The sequence below is a fragment of the Tasmannia lanceolata genome, unplaced genomic scaffold (genome assembly GCF_043159265.1).
Source record: "Tasmannia lanceolata isolate RefF3 unplaced genomic scaffold, GAP_Taslan_0.1 ptg000013l, whole genome shotgun sequence".
Lineage (NCBI taxonomy): Eukaryota > Viridiplantae > Streptophyta > Magnoliopsida > Canellales > Winteraceae > Tasmannia > Tasmannia lanceolata.
The window spans coordinates 38,364,227-38,382,958 of record NW_027518690.1 but is presented as its reverse complement, the minus strand read 5'-3'; the positions used below and the strand labels follow the sequence as shown (position 1 = coordinate 38,382,958).

At 40.5% G+C, this 18,732-nt stretch overlaps 1 protein-coding gene across 1 annotated transcript; it reads right to left on the bottom strand.

Annotated features, from left to right (window-relative positions):
• Positions 1-10,433: 10,433 nt before the first annotated feature.
• Positions 10,434-18,655, bottom strand: LOC143891427 (GCN5-related N-acetyltransferase 4, chloroplastic-like). The gene is made up of 3 exons (XM_077396001.1): positions 18,385-18,655; positions 15,568-15,964; positions 10,434-11,110 (listed from the first exon to the last, which is right to left on the bottom strand). The coding sequence occupies exons 1-3, from the start codon at positions 18,521-18,523 to the stop codon at positions 10,840-10,842; spliced, it is 807 nt and encodes a 268-aa protein (XP_077252116.1). The 5' UTR covers positions 18,524-18,655; the 3' UTR covers positions 10,434-10,839.
• Between the last annotated feature and the right edge of the window lie 77 nt (positions 18,656-18,732).

The window sequence follows — 18,732 nt, the reverse complement described above, 5'->3', positions numbered from 1 at the left end:
TTAGGGGACTTGCTCAGTCTAAGTAGCACTCCTCTCTTTTGTTTAAAAAGACTTGCCTAGTCTTTTAGATGTACATTCCTTAAATCTTAGCTCCTCTATTTTTGAAGACTTGCTTAGTCTCATTGACACCCCTCCTTGTCTCCCATCTTTCTTTTTTTTAGACTTACTCAGTGTTTAGAAACCCTTATAATTTGTCCTCTCATTGCAAGGGCAATGAAGGAGTTATCCAAAGCTTACTCTTTTAGAGAGACATGCTTTGTCTCGTAGGAAAGCTTATCTTCAGGGAGACAGGCTATGTCTCATGCAGAGAATGTTCTATGCTTTAGAGACAAGCTTTGTCTCATTAGTGAGTCCATCCCTAGGAGACATGCCATGTCTCATTAGCACCTCTCTTAGAGTCATTTGTTTGAGAGTCAGTCCTATCATCATAGGGGTTAGGATTCTATCCAACCTCTCATCAAATCTTGTATTTTTTATTCACTCCTGCAAGGTATAGGATGCTGTCCAACTCTTGCAGAGTTGTTATTCTGTTCATTCCCCCCGCAAAGCATAGGATGCTGTCCAACCTTTGCGGGATATCAGGAGTCTGTCCTCCCCTTATGATAATAAGATTCTGTCCTCTTGTGTCAAAAAGAACAAAAATATTTCAAAAACCAAAAATCTTAAAAATCTTGAGTCATTCAGAGTAGTTAGGAAATCTGTTTCGAACTACGTTGGCTTGATCCTCATCCACGAGGTACGTAGTGCAGCTTGGGATTCATATCCCAAGTCCAGCCAAACATTTCAAAATTTCCAAAAAATACAAAAATATTCAGAACCTTTTTCAAAAAGATCTTCCCCTAGAGTTAGGATTCTGTCCTAGATATATGGGATGTTTTAGAGTTAGGAGTCTGTCCTGATTTGTATTGATGTGGTGTGTCCTGTCGTGTGAGTGTCTCTAGAGTTAGGAGGCCTCGAGTCGATCGGTTAGACATTTAGTCGAACCGATGGCTAGACTAGGAAGCATATAGTCAGCCCATGGTTTTCTTTAGGATGCACAGCCTAGTTACACATAGGATGTAGGGCCCACCTGCATTAGCTTAAGGCTAAACAACTTGCATTAGTTATGGCATATAGAGAGTCCTAAAAATTACAATTCACTTGAACTTAAGCAATCGTACAAAAAACTTTAAAAATCAGTCAAGTCTAGTGGAATCGAGTCTAGGATACCGGTTCTAGATGGTTAGGCATAGTAGTTTAGAATAAGGCATCGAACTACGTTGACTCCGATTCTTCCCGAGGCCGGGATACGTAGAGCACCTGGGATGGACGGCCATCTTGGTCCGAGTCAAGTCGCATTAGAGTTTTAGGACTCATCTTGTCCAGTCATATATAGATTTGATTTGTGTTGTATGTTTTGCTGTGTTTTCTTACTTTCATGTACAGATCCTATACATTTAGCTGTAGCATGCATGTGTTTGCACACCAGAATTTAGACACCAATTAGGTATGACACTCATAACCTAGCAATTATTAGGCGACACTTCTCTCATTTATTATGTGTGTGCTTATTATTCACCTCCGAGACATGCATGATTAGATAGACGTCTTCTCGGAGATATTCGTTCCCATTTCATATGACTTTCGCCCAAAATTCATCAAAATCAATAATAAATGGCATAAGAGACCAGGTGCTGGCACTTGGGCGGACGAGGTGCTCTTCGGACCTTCCAAATTCGTAACCAGGCGCGAACCTTATTTTATATCTCTGGTTATCCGTTGCAACAGAGCATAGTATGGGATCCTTGGCCCACTTCCTTGGATGGCGACTCTTCTTTGTTTAAGGTACGCCTCGAATATGGGTTAGTCCCCGAATCGAGAGGTATCTCACATTTTTATCGCCACTCATGCTGTGAGGGGCACTTCTTTCGAGAGTTCCTTGGTAGAGCTCTCCATTCACGTGGATGATCCTGAGACTTAGTGTGGGGGCTCGTCCCCCCGCCTCTCTCGGATTAGGGTCCACATCAGCCATCACCATCCTCAAACCCTCCTCCACCATTACTCCTCTGCCGTTTTGTTCAAACTCACCTCCACCTAGATCCGCCACCTACCACCTCCGTTTACCCTAACTCCGGCAAGCTCCATTAAATCCGACAATGCCTTCCTGTAACTCCAACCAAACCCATTTTCTGCTTTATCCTCTGTAAATCCCATTTCTTCCCCACCATCAAAACCCCCTTCTCAGCCACTTTCCCTATCTCCTCCACCGAGTCCCCATCTTTGTTAAACCCATTTTTATTTCTTCCTCCTCCTACTTCTTCTTCTTCCCATCCCATCTCTATCACAACCCTACACCATCTCATCTTTACCCCATCTCTGCCATCATTTTCCCCCAACACTCATCAAAGGGAAGCTGAAAGTTCCCAATTCTGAGAAACCCTTTTTTGGTTCCTCCAGTTCTACTACTTCAACGCAGACAACCGAGAAATTCCACAGTCGTGAAAGGGCAAAAGACATGCTAGAATTCGAATGGGGAAATTTGGTCCCAATTTCACTTCCCAGCCAAGAACCCACCCAAGATTCCAACCAAACCCTAGCGGGAAATGTCCTCCATCAACATCCGAAGCCTCCAATTTTATTGGCAAGCATCTTCCGGCAAAACCCGAAGATCAGCCGTTGTTGTCTTCATATCTGAATCTGGGTCATCTCAGAAATCTTAGAAGGAGTCCGAAATTTAGAGCCCTGTTCATCACTATTTCAAATTTCAGGTTATATTTTCCCTCTTCTGTTTAAGTTTTGTTTAGAGTGCTAATAAATATGTTTGGGCATGTTTAGTATAGTTAATGTCTCCTTGTTAATCAGTTGCTTGGAGTTTTTTCATTACATTAAATTTGTGGTTGGTTTTGGAAATATAAAGAATTAAATCATGTCTTTCATTTAAGTGACCTGGTTAACCATGAATGGTTGAAGCAACCTTGCTTTGGGAATGATATCAATGGAACCATGTTAGATAGATGCACGAACTGGATTTGTTTCTTCCATCTTTTATTTTTGCTATTTCAGTCATTTCTGGGCATTTATCATGACCTTGATTAGTGTTTATAATATTGGATTACAAGATGAGTTAGGGCGTCAGTAGAAATTGGTTATTTTGATTCGTTGGGATTTGGAGTTTATTTTTATCTCTTGTTAGTTGTACCTCCAAGGTCGCTACTCGTACATTTTTAGGAATTCGCTACAAGTTTCGGAACTTCGTTAGCATTCAAGAGCTTCCTTGGGTCCGGCTATGATGGAATGCTTCTTGAGCCCACCCCTTCCCTTCCTGCCTTAGAGTTTTTGCAGGTTAAGGGATTTCTTCCTCTTTAGAGTCTGTCCTAGAGAGTTTAGGAGTCTGCCCTACCATCCTAGGGTTTGGGAGTCTGTCCTACCCTTGTAGAGTTTCGGATTCTGTCCAACCTTCATAGGGTTTAGGATTCCGTCCTTCCATCTTTCAGAGTCAGTCTTCAGCATAGGAGTCAGTCCTTCAATCTTTCAGGAGTATGTCCTATCATCATAGGGGTTAGGATTCTGTCAAACCTCTCATCAAGTCGTGTGATTTTATCCGCTCTTGCAAGGTATAGGATGCTGTCCAACCCTTGCAGAGTCGTGATTCTGTCCCATCCCCCCGCAAAACATAGGATGCTCTTCAACCTTTGCGGGATATCAGGAGTCTGTCATACTCTTATGATTATAGGAATTTGTCCTCTTGAGTAAAAAACACTTGAAAATTCAAAAACATCTAAAAACCAAAAATCTCAAAAATCAAGAGTCATAGGAGAGTAGTTAGGAATTCTGGTCCGAACTACGAATGGCTTGATCCCTAGCTGAGGGGTACGTAGGCAGCTCAGGCTTGCAGCTGGCATCCTGAGTTCAGTCACATCTTTCACAACTTTCACAACTTCAAAAACTTCTATAAGCTTCAAAACCTTTCAAACATTTCCAAAATACAAAAATTCTTCAAAATAACCTTGCAAACCATTTTCAAAAGATCTTCCCATAGAGTTAGGAGTCTGTCCTAGGCGTTTGGGGTGTCTTAGAGTTAGGAGTCTGTCCTGATTTTGTGGATTTGCCATTTCTGGTCGTGTGAGTGTCCCTAAAGTTAGGAGGCCTCGAGTCGTGGTCGGTTGGACACTTAGTCGAGCCGATGGCTAGACTAGGATGCGCTTAAATTGCCCCCTTGTTTTCCTTAGGACCCACAGCCTAGTCACACATAGGGTGTAGGGCCCACCTGCATTAGTTAGGGCATATAGGGAGTCCTAAAAATTACAATTCACTTGAACTTAAGCAATCGCACAACAAGCTTTAAAAACTAGTCAGGTCTAGTTGATCGAGTCTAGGATAGCGGTCCTAGATGGTTAGGCATTGTAGTTTAGCATAGGTCGCCGAACTACGTTGACTCTGATTCTTTCCGAGGCCGGGATACGTAGTGCAGCCGGGATGGATGGCCATCTTGGTCCGAGTCAAGTATCGCATTAGAGTCTAGGGTTTGTCATATTGTATGTTTTGCTGTTTTTCTTACTTTCCTGTACAGACCTTATACCTTTAGTTGTAGTGTGCATGTGTTTGCCCATCGGAACTTAGACACCAATTAGGCATGACACTCATAACCTAGCTATTTTTAGGTGACATGTCTTTCATTTTCTTTTGTGTGTGCTTCTTATTCATCTCCGAGACATGCATGATTAGCTAAACGTTTTCTCTGGATATTCATTCCCATTTCGCATGATTTTCGTCCAAAACTCTTAAAAGTTAATAATAAATGGCATAAGAGACCAGGTGCTTGTAGTTGGGCGAATTGGGGGTGCCTAACCCCTTCCCCATTCGTCATCAGGCACGGACCTTTTGTATCTCTGGCGACAGAGCACAGCATGGGATCCAAGGCCTACTTCCTTGGATGGCGACTCTTTCTTTGTTTAAGGTATGCCTCGAATCCGGGCTAGTCCCCGAATCGAGATGTATCTCACTTTACATCGTCACTCATGCTGTGAGGGGCACTCTTTCGAGAGTTCCTTGGTGGAGCTCTCCTTCACGTGGATGATCCTGAGACTCGTCTGAGGGCACATCCCCCCGCCTCTCTCGGATCGGGGGTCCACAGCCGATAACCTCTCCGACACCGAGCTTGGTAGGAAACTTTATTTTCAAGTGGGCAGTGGAGACCACTGCCCCCAGTTCATTTAGAGCTGGCCTCCCAATGATCCCATTGTAGGAGGAAGGGACATGAACTACCACAAAGGTCTGCATGATGGTACGCTGGTTCGGATGGGTGCCGAATGTTACGGGGAGTTTGATTTTGCATCGTACCTTGACTTCCCCTCTGGAGAATCCGAAGATGGACCAATTAACAGGCTCCAGCTTATCATTGTTGATGCCCATTTCGGCGAAGGCGTTCTGATGAAGGACATTGACTGAGCTCCTCGTGTCTACCAAGATTCGCCCCACGCTGCAGTTGGCGATGGTAAGCTGAACTACCGCTGCGTCATCATGATGTCGATCTACGGTGCCGTAATCTGCTTCGGTGAAGATGATAGGTGTATTGGTACTTGGTCCAGTCTTTGGCTTCTTTGCGGGGTTTTCTATGGAGTTGACTTGTTCTGCATAAAGGGCGCGCCCTTCGTCAGTTGGTCCTCCAGACGCCGGGCCTCTATAAATGGTGTCGATATTTCTGATGACCTTTGGTGCCTCCTCCTGATCCGTGGCTCTATGTCGACTGCTTTCTGCTTGGTGGTTCGGCAAGCAATGACGTTCGTCAGGCCGATGAACTTCGGATCGGGGTCGCTGATGGCTCCTTGGGGGATTCTGGAGATAACGGTCGATCTTTCCTAGTCCGGCGAGCCTTTCAGTTTCATTCTTCAGATGGTAACAATTGTCGGTGGTGTGCCCATGGTCTTGGTGAAAATGACTGAAAATCCAAGGGTGGTCCCGAATTGGCAACAATGACGAGTGAAAAATTAGGTTGCTAACGAGTTTTAAGCTTTTGAAAACTTCAACCCAATATTTAGAAGATTAAGAGATCAAGAATTAAATTCAAGCACACAAGTTAAATCTAAAGGTGCAAATGCAAATAAAGAGCAAAAGATAAGAGAGAGTGCACCCGAGATTTAAAGTGGTTCGGTCCTCCAAACGCGAGGCCTACTCCACTCCACCAACCAAACCCGTTGATGGCTTCACTATGTGATCTTCTTAACTTCGGCGAAGATCAATGCCGATTACAAAATTCCAACCGCCTTTAACCTTGGTGGCGATCTTCACCACGGAGAGTGGGCTACGCTTCTCCGAACACTCGCCCGATACAAAGTTCTTGATAAGAAAGAAAGAACAAAAAACAATCCCTCACAAGGGTTTACAAGAAGTAGAAGATGTACAAATTTAGCCCATGATCCAAATCCTAATCTTAGAAGATGAGAGGCATAAATAAGCTTTGATTCACTCTTTGAATGTTCAAGTAAAGTTTAAGAGTGTTAGGATTGATCTTTGTAATGTTAGGGATACCCATATTTATAGGAAAACCAAAATATGACCGTTCAGTGGCATTGTGGTAATTCCTGGAAAATTCCCAACGGCTAAAAATCCGACTGTTATAGTGTTCTCGGAGTTCCGGGAATACAAACAGAATTGAAAAAAGGCTACTGGACCATTTCTCGGAGCTCCGAGGAATGTCTCGGAGTTCCGAGAAGCCTATGTCAAGCAGATTTTTAATTCTGTTTCTTGGGCTTCCAATTCTCAACCAAGTTGCGATTGCTATGAGGGTTCCAAGGTGTTGGAACACCACAAGGACAATCTCTTATACATTTAGGGTGTGTGAGATTAACTTAATTATGCCTCTAAAATCTAAATTAAGATTGGATCTTTAACAATCTAAATTGACTTCGATCTTCAATGCGATTCTTCAAGTCTTCAATCGTCTTGGACTTCGATGTCTTTGGCCTTCATGATGTGGTCCAATGAGAGCTTCTTTGGCCTTAATCTAAGCAATCTTGTCTTTAGCACCAATGTGATCTACTACTTAGACAATCAAACACATTAGTGATCATAAATCACTTGTGTATTGGAGTCATCAAAATAAGATGGGAATGCCAAGGTGGAAACCATTGAGCTTACAACGACAGTACTTGTTGGAAGTCTTGCCTTTTCCCGAGTTTCTCATTTTCTCGGGCCAGTTTATGGATTCTTTGTCACGGATTTCGTACAGAATATTCGAGATAGTGTTGCTTAGGAGGGTGTAGTCAACCCTATGAAACTGGAGATTTGGTGCGCGATGGTTTTGATGGTCGTTGCGTCTTGCCTGCTTATGACTTGATGGTGTCCTAGAGTCGTCCTTTCGCTTTTCAGCACCCCGGGTGGTTTCCAATTCCCTTTCCATGGCAAATGATTCCTCATTATTGATGTACCTGTCCGCCGTAGCCATGAGGTCTTGAATATCGAGGGGAGGATTCACATTTAACTCAACTTTCATGTCTCTATCTCAGATGGCATGGCGGAGCGCTGCGCGGTGATTTGGTGGAGTTCCATTCAGAACTGGCCGATAAATCTTCGTAGAGTTTCGTCCTTTCCCTGTCGCAGAGCCAGGAGAGCGTCGGCTGGTTTCTTTCGGGGCCGACTGTTGATGAAGTAAGCGACAAACTCCTTTCCGAGTTCGTGGAACGATTCGATGGAGTTGGGCCGCAATCGACTGAACCAATTGCTTGCGTCTTTCTTCAGGTGGGCGGAAAAGGCTTTGCACATCGGAAGCATCTATGATTACCATCGCGCGGCGATAGGTGCGGAGAAACTTAAGAGGGTCTGATGACCCATCATAGAGATCCGACCGAGGCATGTCCGAGTTTGTGGTAACGACGGCATTGGCGACTCTCGGAGTGAACGGAGAAGCAATCTTGCTATCCCATTTTGTCAGGAGGTCCGGATCACATGGTGTCTTCATTTGCCGTTGAAGTTCTCTTATCTGACGCTGGAGTTCAGCCATGATGGAAGGGCTCTCATCTGCTTGGATATTTCTCACTGGGCTTCTTATTTGCGGAGGTATCTGATTCTTATTTCAATGAGCAAGGTTCGTCGGTTCGATCCTTGAGTTGTCACCCCTTCGACGTCGAACATCACGGCGATGGTCGGGTGGTGGGCTAGTGATGGAAGCGGACCCTTGTTGACGATGAGGGGGTTTTTGACTCCGAGGGTTTCGCCCTTCTGAGGATCCCTGTTCTCCTGGAATCTCGACAGGGCGAAGTTCTCCGTCCGGTGTATTCACAGGCGGAGGTGGCACCGCTGGTTGGAGAGGGGTCCTTTGAAGCACTTGTTGTAGGGCAAATGTGAGTTGATTGAAGGCGGTCATTGTCACTAGAGTGTCGCGGAGGTGACCATCTCTTCGATCTCCTCTAGCGGTTCGTGGTCTCGTTGGCTTGCTTGGCTTCTCGTAACCATTCCACCGTTGAGTTGGGAGGTAGCTTTCGACTTTAGCATGTCGGCGTCCCACGGACGCCAATCTGATGACGCCCAAAATCTGACTGCACGATCTAACTTCGCAGAACCTATAATCTTGCGCTCACAGAAAAAGCATCAGCGGGCCCGGAGTTGTTGCTCCGGACGGCCACTTCGACACTCAAGTCAGAGACGGGCAATCACAGACAATAGACGGGGAATGGGAGAGGGCTCAGTCAAGTTACTAGAACCGAGAAGAAGAGAGGGTGGGTTGGATTCCCTTGCTTGAGTGCGTAGTCCCCTTTTTATAGGGGTGGAGATCCACGATCTTGGAGATATCAATCGTGCCTTTGGTTTCGCTCACGTGGAGTGTGATGGCGGGAGAATGGGATCGTGGAAACATCAATCGTTCCCTAGATTCAACCCACGTGGAGCTTCATAGCTGGCAAATAAACACGTGGAGATACGATTTCTGATGATTATGGGCGAAGATCGGGGATGGTGATTTAGGCGGGATGTTTTGAATTCGAAAGCCGCGTCTTACGCATACCGGCCGTCCGGATTTTCCGTTTGGGGGTGAGATCTCCGCGATTGTGTTTGGTTCCCTTGGTAGCTCGGTACCGTTCAAGGGAGGAGTATCAAGGAGGTCCAATCAAGGTTCATTACTGAGTGTTACTGCGGGGACTGTGTCGATCCAGTTGAGTAATGGAGAAGGGGTTTGAGGTTCGGTGCCGATTTAAACCCTAACAAGACCCAATTACCAAGTTCAAAACCTTCAAACCATCTTCAAGACTTCAAGAGTTCAACTAGTTTGAACTTGAAATTCAAAGACCAGCCAAAATTTAATATCAGTATTTTGTATTGCAGGCTGGGACTCCAGGTCCCGAGTGTAAATGAAATATGTCAACTTTCAAAAAAATAAAAATAAATAAATATCAGGCCGGAGTTCATGCTGTGGTAAGCTATTCCACTTGAAATGATCTCCCTTTCCTTAATCTATTCTGTTTTACAACAAAAAATTAAGCTCATGGACGGAATAAGGTAGTATCATTATCTCACACTTAGAAAATTAGAGTACTCTAGCCCTTTTTTATGGTTTTGTTAGGCTTAGATTGAGGTTTCAATCTCACGGTTGAGAGTTTTTTTTTTTTTTTTTTTCTTCATGATTTTGGGTTTGTTTTCAACCTACTTTACGCTTTGCTGAGCAACATTAGGGGCACCAAATAAACAGGAAAGATCAAACGGAAAACCCTATGGTAATATAGTCTTGTGACCATTTTCTGGTAACAAAGTCCGGCCCGTCTTGACACTTTGTTGTGATCGTGTCCACTGATCTGGTGGACCACCCACTAGTCTAGCCACAATCAAGCGTTTGGTGGGCTACCCAAACGCCTACAAAGAGTGTTACTACAGCCTTCCCAGGGTTGTTTGAATATCACTTGAACCCTAACAATTTTGAACAATGTTTACCAAGGTATCAAATAGAAGTTAACGAGGCTAGATCAAATGGTGATGGGAAATGTATGAGCAATCGAAACCATTGATCTTGTAGAAGATCACAAGGCGACCCACACAAGGCATCCCATGTGTAAGATAAAGAACAACAAAAATCAACGGTTTAGCCCTTTTTGGCAGAACCCTAAGGCTCTGTTCGTTTGGGATTTTGAGAACTGATCCTGACAACAAAACTGATTATGGGACTCAAAATGCCCTTCAATTTTCAGCCCAACAACCAGTTTTGGACTCAATGGGTTCTCAAAATTAAAAAAACAAACAGGGCAGCTGAAAGAGACTTGGTAGATCAAAGACTTAGTTCATCCAATCAAGGTGTTCTCAGCAGCATTTGATGGAACTTGTGGTACGGACCGGCAAGAAAAGCAAAACCACTGACTTTTTTTAACAGTAAAAAGTGCAACAAGAGTACTTCCAAGGAGGTCATCTATTTTGGTACTACACTCGCCGAAGCACGCTTAACTATAGTATCTAGTGCATTTGTGCCGGTATAATCACCCTGAAATTGAAATAATTGAGATGGTAATGATGGTTACTCATGTCTATTACCAAGAACTTAAGAACTTTGTTTGCAATTTAAAGTTCTTTCTCAAGACAGCGGCTTTGAAGTAATGGGCATACAATTGAGATCTGTCATTAACCTTTCGGGAGCCCACACCCGAATGTAGATAAGTTCCTATCCACTGTTTGGTAACAAGATCTAAAGAATTAGAGCCAAATGCCACTGTACAGGCCATTTAATATAGCCTAACCATGGTAACCATCATCAGAAACAATGGAGATCTGCACCCTGTTTCCTCTTTGATGTGTACTTTAAATATACACATGCATGATTACTAGATTCCCAACCCAAGTAGAAACATTTTGTTTCTTCAAGAAGAATCAAACTGTGGTGGTGGTTTATAGGAGCTTCATCATGAAGTTGAACTGGATACCTGGAGAGGCTTTTGGATGAGGCCAATTTGCGCGTTCTAGAACCTTGACACATTTGAAGCCCTGACCTAGGTACAGTTGTGTGGCTGCAGGGTAGTTTCTATCGCAATGCAATGCGATGGCACGGCAACCCCAACTCCTAGCTTGAGCTTCAGCCTTGGTGATGAGCCTTTTGGCGATTCCCTTGCGCCGATCCTTCTCTCGAACTGCAACGTTTGATATGTATGCAATTCCAGTCCTGAGAATATTAGATAGATGCCTCACTTCAGAAATCAACCAATTCAATGTTCATGCATTTACAAGGGAGAGACAAAACAAGATGAATAACTTTTTCTTTCTTTCTTTCTGCAGTTATCTATGATATTATAACAATCAACAAAAAAAGTTGGTGTAAAATCAATGCAGCAAAATTCAACATGTCCCCCTGCTGTAAATAACCAAGAAAGACTCACATGCCAAAATCAAGAGAAGTTCGTAGGCTTTAGGGGTATAAACGAGCAGTTTGGAATTATGCACGAAAAGAATTCTAGCTAATTCACCAAGAAAATATAAGAAAAAAAAATTGTGCAGAGCAACTCAAACAATAAGCAGAAAGATCTCTGTTTATGAAAGAGGAGGGTTGAAGATGTGTTGCTAGTGAAAAAAAAGCCACTTGTTAAGGTGTCAGGTCCACATAAGATAAACATAATTAAAGGAAATTTAGGCATAACTGTAAAAAACGAGAAAAGAGATAAATTGAAGGGTTTTCCCCCTACTTACAATACATGCCCCATATGTGTCCTACATTCAATTTTTTTAAAATGGAGTCCCCTAAACACAATTTTTTTTAAAAATGGAGTCCCCTAACTACAATACATGCCCCATATGTGTCCTACATTCAATTTTTTAAAAATGGAGTCCCCTAAACACAAAAATTAAGCGAAGCGCCAATGTTTTGAAAATCAGAATCGAATCGTAAATCGTAATCGGGGTCGAATCGTATCGGATTGTAAATCGTAAGATTCATTCAAAAATATATAAAAATATGTATAATAAAAAATTATAAATAAATTAAAGAATAAAAATGGCCAATTATTCATTTTTCATCCAAATTCATTAATTCAAACAGAAACTACCATGATTAGCATTCAATATCGTAATATGAATTGTTTGGTGACAAACTTGACACATGCTAATCATCTCATTCTCATCCAAACCCATGCATCTTGGTTAATAATCTTTAAAAAAAGACACAAGATCATATCAATTCTCAAAGTCTCAAACATCAAATGACAAATATCAATCATAAAAGACGGGAATCAATGTTGTCCTTATTATGGTAGTCACCCACCTCGACTCCCACCTCGATGTGAGTAACCTCAACAAATGCTTTGTGCTCGACCGGTTCAATTCGTTCGAAGTCCGCTCGACTGGTTCAATTCGTTCGAAGTCCTACTCCTCCTCTGTCTTCTTCCTTCTAATGAGAGGGATTTCAAAGGCTTCTTGTAATGTAGAAAGGAAATGAGGTCTTTTGAAAGAAAGACATATTTTCTTTTATACAAAACTTAATTTGGATAAATCGCATAAATCGTATGAATCATACGATTTACTATCGAATCGTAAGATTCAATAAAAAATCGTAAGATTCATACAAATTACGATTCAATCATGGGATTCAAATCGTTTTGCCTAAGAATCATAAATCGAATCGTAAATCGAACCGTAAATCGTAAGATTTTGAAAACAATGCGCAGCGCCTCGTTGCATAATAATGAGTTGAGAATCATCTAAAGTCCAATAACCCTTGAGAGGTCAAGGATGGAAAGAATCAGATAGTCATGCAAATCAGTAAAACGTTTAGTTCTAGTTGTTAGCCGAGCCTCAAGGTTTCAGCAACTAGAAGTCGGAAAACTTGGAGCTCTACATTTGATACATCCTCAAATATATTGTACGAGAATGACCACACTATGAAGAAAACTAGGTCACCTGGCTGAGTAAAGATGTCAGCTATTGTCATTTATTGAAAAGAGAACATAAATAGAAAAAGCATGGAGTGCTGTATCATCCAGTACTGACATATTGGATGATATGTTTCAAATTACAGGTGCCAGTATACACACCCATATCATGCCTTGTTTAATAATTTCATCTGATACGCATTCTGCATTGGATGATACAATCCAAGATGTAGACGTGGCAAGTATTGCATATTTGCATGTTTCAGTAGAGTGAAGAACTCCACAGTATTGGTGTTTCTAAAAAGCCAGTTTCTCCCCTCATATTTCAAAGCTATGATAAGGCAAACTATGTTATGTTAATCTCTCTTATCAGAATCTTTGGGAAAAAAAACTGCATTTGATCCTCTAATTGGGGAATCAGAGCATTAGAGTTGTGGATTTGAGTCACTTTCGAGTTTCAAACATGAACTTTTTCATTTTCCTTCCCCAACTTATTTGTTCTCTATTGCTGAAATCAGTGTAGATTGTCATTTGTGGTGCGTTATTAGGATAAATCCATGCATAAATATGCTAAATCTATCTTTGTCATAATCAATATTAAATCAATGAATCATAAGTGTCTTCGTCTCACAAACTCAAAAAACATATCACAGAACTTGAAAATTTTGAAGATAAAGTAAAACTATGAAGTGCATAATTTGTGGCATTCAAGAGGTAGTCAGGGACGAACATAAAAATCGGGACAGTTAAATATCAAGACAATAAAAGGTACCATTAAAAAAAAGTGTGCCGAAGATCTAACTAAATAGGTTCATTATTATTTATTCCCATTTAGCCCATTTTTATAATTTTTTGGATTTTCCTTCAGCATTTCATAGGTGTCATTTCAAGTCCATACTAGTGACAAGTACGATCCATAATTTCAAAACTCTCCCGCATCATCACGGACTCCCTCAAGTCGATTCCCTTTTACCTAGGCAGCATTCTTGTTCAAGTCAGTGTTTTGCCCTACAAAATCAATCAAAACTCATTTGACTCTCCCGAGTTATGATCACATCAATATAGCACTCAGCCGTGCCAACCGAATACTCGATTATGCCGTACCAAGTCGACTAGGATTTGCTTTGGCCGCATTTTGACCCACATTCGCGTTTTGAAACTGTATCACATATTGGAGATACATCTCAATTTTTGAGATGCTTAAGACACGTCCGATCCCTGAAACAACTAACCAGTGTTTCAAAACACGTATACAGCTCGGAATGCAGCCGAAGAAAATCCTAGTCGACGCGGTCGAGTACTCGATTGACGCGATCATGATTCGGGAGAGTCAAAGGAGTTTTTATTGACTTTGTCCCAAAATGTGAATCACGGCCAACGTAAAAGGGAGTCAACTCGGGGGAGTCCACAATGACGCGGGGGTGTTTTAAAACTATGCAACTAACTACACGAAAAGGACTGCATTCAACTAGTCTAACGTAGAGAAGAACTTACAAACATTTTCAAGAATCATTTCATGCAAAAAGACTTTAGTCGTGACTAATAAAACAAGAGGCAATGGTCAAATGTACCCTTGAGAATGAAGTGGAAATATGTTAAATTAAGTATGTCCACAGGTTACACAGAGATGGCAACAAACTCAGCCTTGAACCCAAGAATCATGACTTACATATAAGGCCATGTCTGGCAACCATGATATTTTCTTCAAGAAATTTTAGTTTATCAAGTGTCGAGAGAGGGATAGGGAGAGTGGGAGACGAAGAGACTTGAGATCACAGGAATGAGGAGATTGTATGAAATGGCTAAAAAGCAGTATTAGAGTTTTTCTTTTCCTTGTTTTCAGCTTTTTCTCACCCTCTCCTCACTCATGCCCTCTCTAGTGTCTCCATCTCCCACCCTCTCTCGCCACTTGATAGACCTAAAATGCCATGGAAAAATTTTAATGGCAGCCAAACATACCCTAAGTCTGTTTTTTAACAAATTATAAACCAATGCTTATGTAACTAAAGACACAAAAATGTGCTTGGTGCCAGAAGCGGGGACAGTGAAAAGTCTGACAAGCTGAGATATGCATAATAATAGAATTAAAATATATATTAAAACTACATATATTACATAAAGTTGAAAAACAGGAAAAATGATAACTGCATTTTTCCCCTAACAGCCTTGATATGTGTGAACACTTTTTCTTCTTTCCGTTCAAAATGAAGAATAGAATAATTGCATAAAGCTCTAAATCTAATTATCCCTTCTATCGATATGATAAAGTCATAAATACAAAGTGCTATCTAGCACAAGGTAAAGTTTCATGAAGGTGCAGTCAGCATGGTCAGCTAGAGACAAATTAGAATATTTAAGCAGATATAATACGACTCTGCATTAGATGTGTTTCAATAACTGCAAGTACAAATTGTCAAGTCTGAAAGAAAGATACAGAAGCTTAGGTATCAACAAGAGGAATATAAAATATGGAATGTACAATATAAAAATATAGGGAAGTATGAATTGCATAATTTAAGCTTAGCTCTCAAAAAAATATATATATATATAGGCATGACTAGAACCCAGAAAGAGTATGCTCATGTTATGGATGAAGATGGAATAGTTTCATCGAACATAAAAGTCCATATGTTCAGCTAGATTGCTAACTTTTGTATTAAGTAAATAAATTATCATTAAAAATAAATAAATAAATTGTTACTATTTCTTTAGGTATGAATTAGCTCTTCTTAAAGAACAGTGAACGCCTTTAACTGACCTTCGTTGCCGGAGAGGTCCTTTTCTTGGAAGGAAATCAGCCACTGTATCCACGGTCAATATCCCGGCAACAGACCCTCTATTCAAACTGAACTTCATTTCAAAGTCTCCAATTTTACAGTCTTCGGTTCCCAAGAAAATATTATTGTCAATCGAGCTAAGGGCTACAGCAACAAGGCAAGACCTCATGCAACCATTCGGCACAGAGTATCCTGATAGCAATGCCACCATCCTGTCAACCCTCAGCATCAAATCTAATGGAAATGAATAGTCTGGGAAGAATGAGCTACAATGAGTCTCAGCCACTTCCCAGCAGTCCTCTAGCCGTGCCTCTCGAACAACAATGTCAGGGCAAATGGATGGAAATAATTCAACAGCTTGACTGGCTCTGCAAATTCCTATAGAAGAATAGAAATTTATTTCAGGAGGGATGACGTTTAGATATCCAAGAACTCCGATAGTGGGCATATAGACAATGCTTTTCACAATTTAGGCCCTGTTCGTTTCAGATTGTGACAAGCAATGGTGAGGGCCCCAACCGTTTATTGGCCCAAAATTGTCACAATCTGAAACGAACAGGGCCTTAATTCACAAACTTCCTCGATCATAGATTTGACAATTACCAAATTCCAGAGCATGATTCAGGACTATCTAAACTTAACTTGAGAGTTACCCAACATACGTTGAATCATAAATGGTTGTCCATATTCGCTCATGTTAACAGTAAACAAGTACACTTCTCTAACAAAAACTCTTTCATTAATGTTGTTTAGCTCATCAAGCACTTTTACGATATATATATATATATATATATATATATATATATATATAGAGAGAGAGAGAGAGATGGATAAATGACTCTTTGGTCTTCCCCTTCCCCCCAAAAAAGGAAAAGATAAAGACTTCAGTATCCTCAAAACTCCACTAGTTGACACATGAGACAACAAGTAACCAGAAAAAAGAAGAAACATTTCTCAATACTTTCTAACTTAAGTTGCCAACTTCCAACATCAAAGTATTCATGAAGCCACCCAATGGCAACTGATTCAGGTTCATTTTGTTTTCTGTTCACTCATTTATTAGTATAAATTTAGATGGTTCAAATAATAACTACCTCCCCTCCTGCCTCTATCAGTAATTTTTCATAGTAACAAATATTTGCCTCAACAATTTCTCAGGTAGTGTATAAGTGTATATCTTGGGAGATTTTAATTGTTATTTGTTACTTTAAGGTTCATATTGAGAAAAAACTGGAAAATATAGAATATTTCAAAATATAAATATATTTAATTTAAAAATATATAATAAATTTTTTGGAAAATTATAACGACATCTTTGTGATATCTTCACTGTAAATGATAAAAATGAAAGGGAAATGATATCAGCACAACCATGCTTTGATATTTGCACTAACTCATCTTGTCTTTTATTATTTTAAAGAGCTGTCAAAGGTTATTACAGCTCCCAAAAATCTCTCACAAGCCAATTAAATATGAAAAGACAGGATGGGTTTGTGCAATTATCAAAACATCATTGTGCTGATATCATTTCCCAAATGAAAAATATCGCAATATTTTTAAAATCTCAGGAATATTTGGGGTTTTGTCATTTGTCAAAACATAATGATTTTATCGCGATATTTGGAAAAAATTGGTGATACTTATGATTATCACCATGCAAACCCTATTATCTGATGTTGTTGGGTTCATAGTTACCAAGTTGGGAAACGAATTTGAGAAATGAAACGTAAAACAAAAGCAAAAAATGCGAGAAAAAATAGAGTGTAAACGAGAAATGTGGAAGCAGTAGAAAATCATATGAGAACCACATTAGAAATGATATAGAAACGTCAACAGAAACACATGAAACAGAAAGGAAACATGAAATATGTGTGTTTGTAGATTTGGACTTTGTTAATTTCAAATATCCACGAGCTTTTACACATAAATACATACATTTATAATTCCATTCATAATTTTTATTTAAATAGAGGCATACATAGACGATTTTATGTATGTTCTTTATATCTTTTATTTTTTAGTATAATGTTTTACTTATTTCTATTTTTTACTATTATACATACTATTATACTTTCTTTTAATACGTATTACACAATTTTGTTGGGGAGATATTCCCCCGCCCTTTTAACGTGAATTGTGGGCAGACTTTAACTTTTTTTTACATCAAATCACGTTAAAAAGGGGGGCGCATTATCCTACAGAAGGGGCTAAAAAAATCATTGCCCTTTTTTTGGTGCGATTTCTTCAAAACGTTTTATGTACATTTCACATGTTTCCTACACATTTCACATACATCCTCCACATGTTTCCCATACGTTTCTCATACGTTTCACACATGGTTTCGCATATGTTTCCAATGCAGGTATCACATGTAAATGTTTCTGAAACACGTTTCCCATCGGTACAAGGCATTTCCACCAACTGTGGTTGGTATCAAACAGTTTGTCTTAGGCAGTAGGGATTATGAGAGGACAGAATAACAGATTTTAGGGTCAGGCTTGTTTGACAACACTTACCCTCTATACCACCCACCCCATCCTATTCTTCATAGTCATGCTTCCCAAATGCCCCAAACCCATGTCCTATATACAGCCAATTGCTGTGACAAGGAACAAGTTCGGATTCAACTATGTACACATGATTGATTCCAGGTTTTCCCATTATATATAGTATTAGGTTATAAATATATTAACCCACGAATTTTAGCAATCCAATTCTCAAAGGAACAAAAGAGAAATGACTGTAATGGAGTGGAACTCCATGAAAGCCATCCAAACCCTAAAAAAGCAAGTGATTACCTGATCTAGAAAGATTGCGGGAATCTTCTGTGTTGCGACAAACCCTAGCTGGATAAGAGAATTCCTTGAAATGGTGAGAGGTTTTAAGATTCAAGGTTAGACAAGGAGAAGAAAATCCCAGCGGAATCGTCGTTCGCATCTCGGAATTCCTGGAATAGAATTAGATACTAGTAAGAAAGAGATTCCAAGATATGTTTTCAATGGCTACAAAACATTCATGTGACGGACAACAAAACTATGTTTTATGGCTCAAATCCATAGCCAATCCCATTTTTGGTGAGATTTTGACTGTGATCCATCTTTACAGTGGCCCCCCCTGCCTCTTCTTATGTTCTTAGACTCCTGACA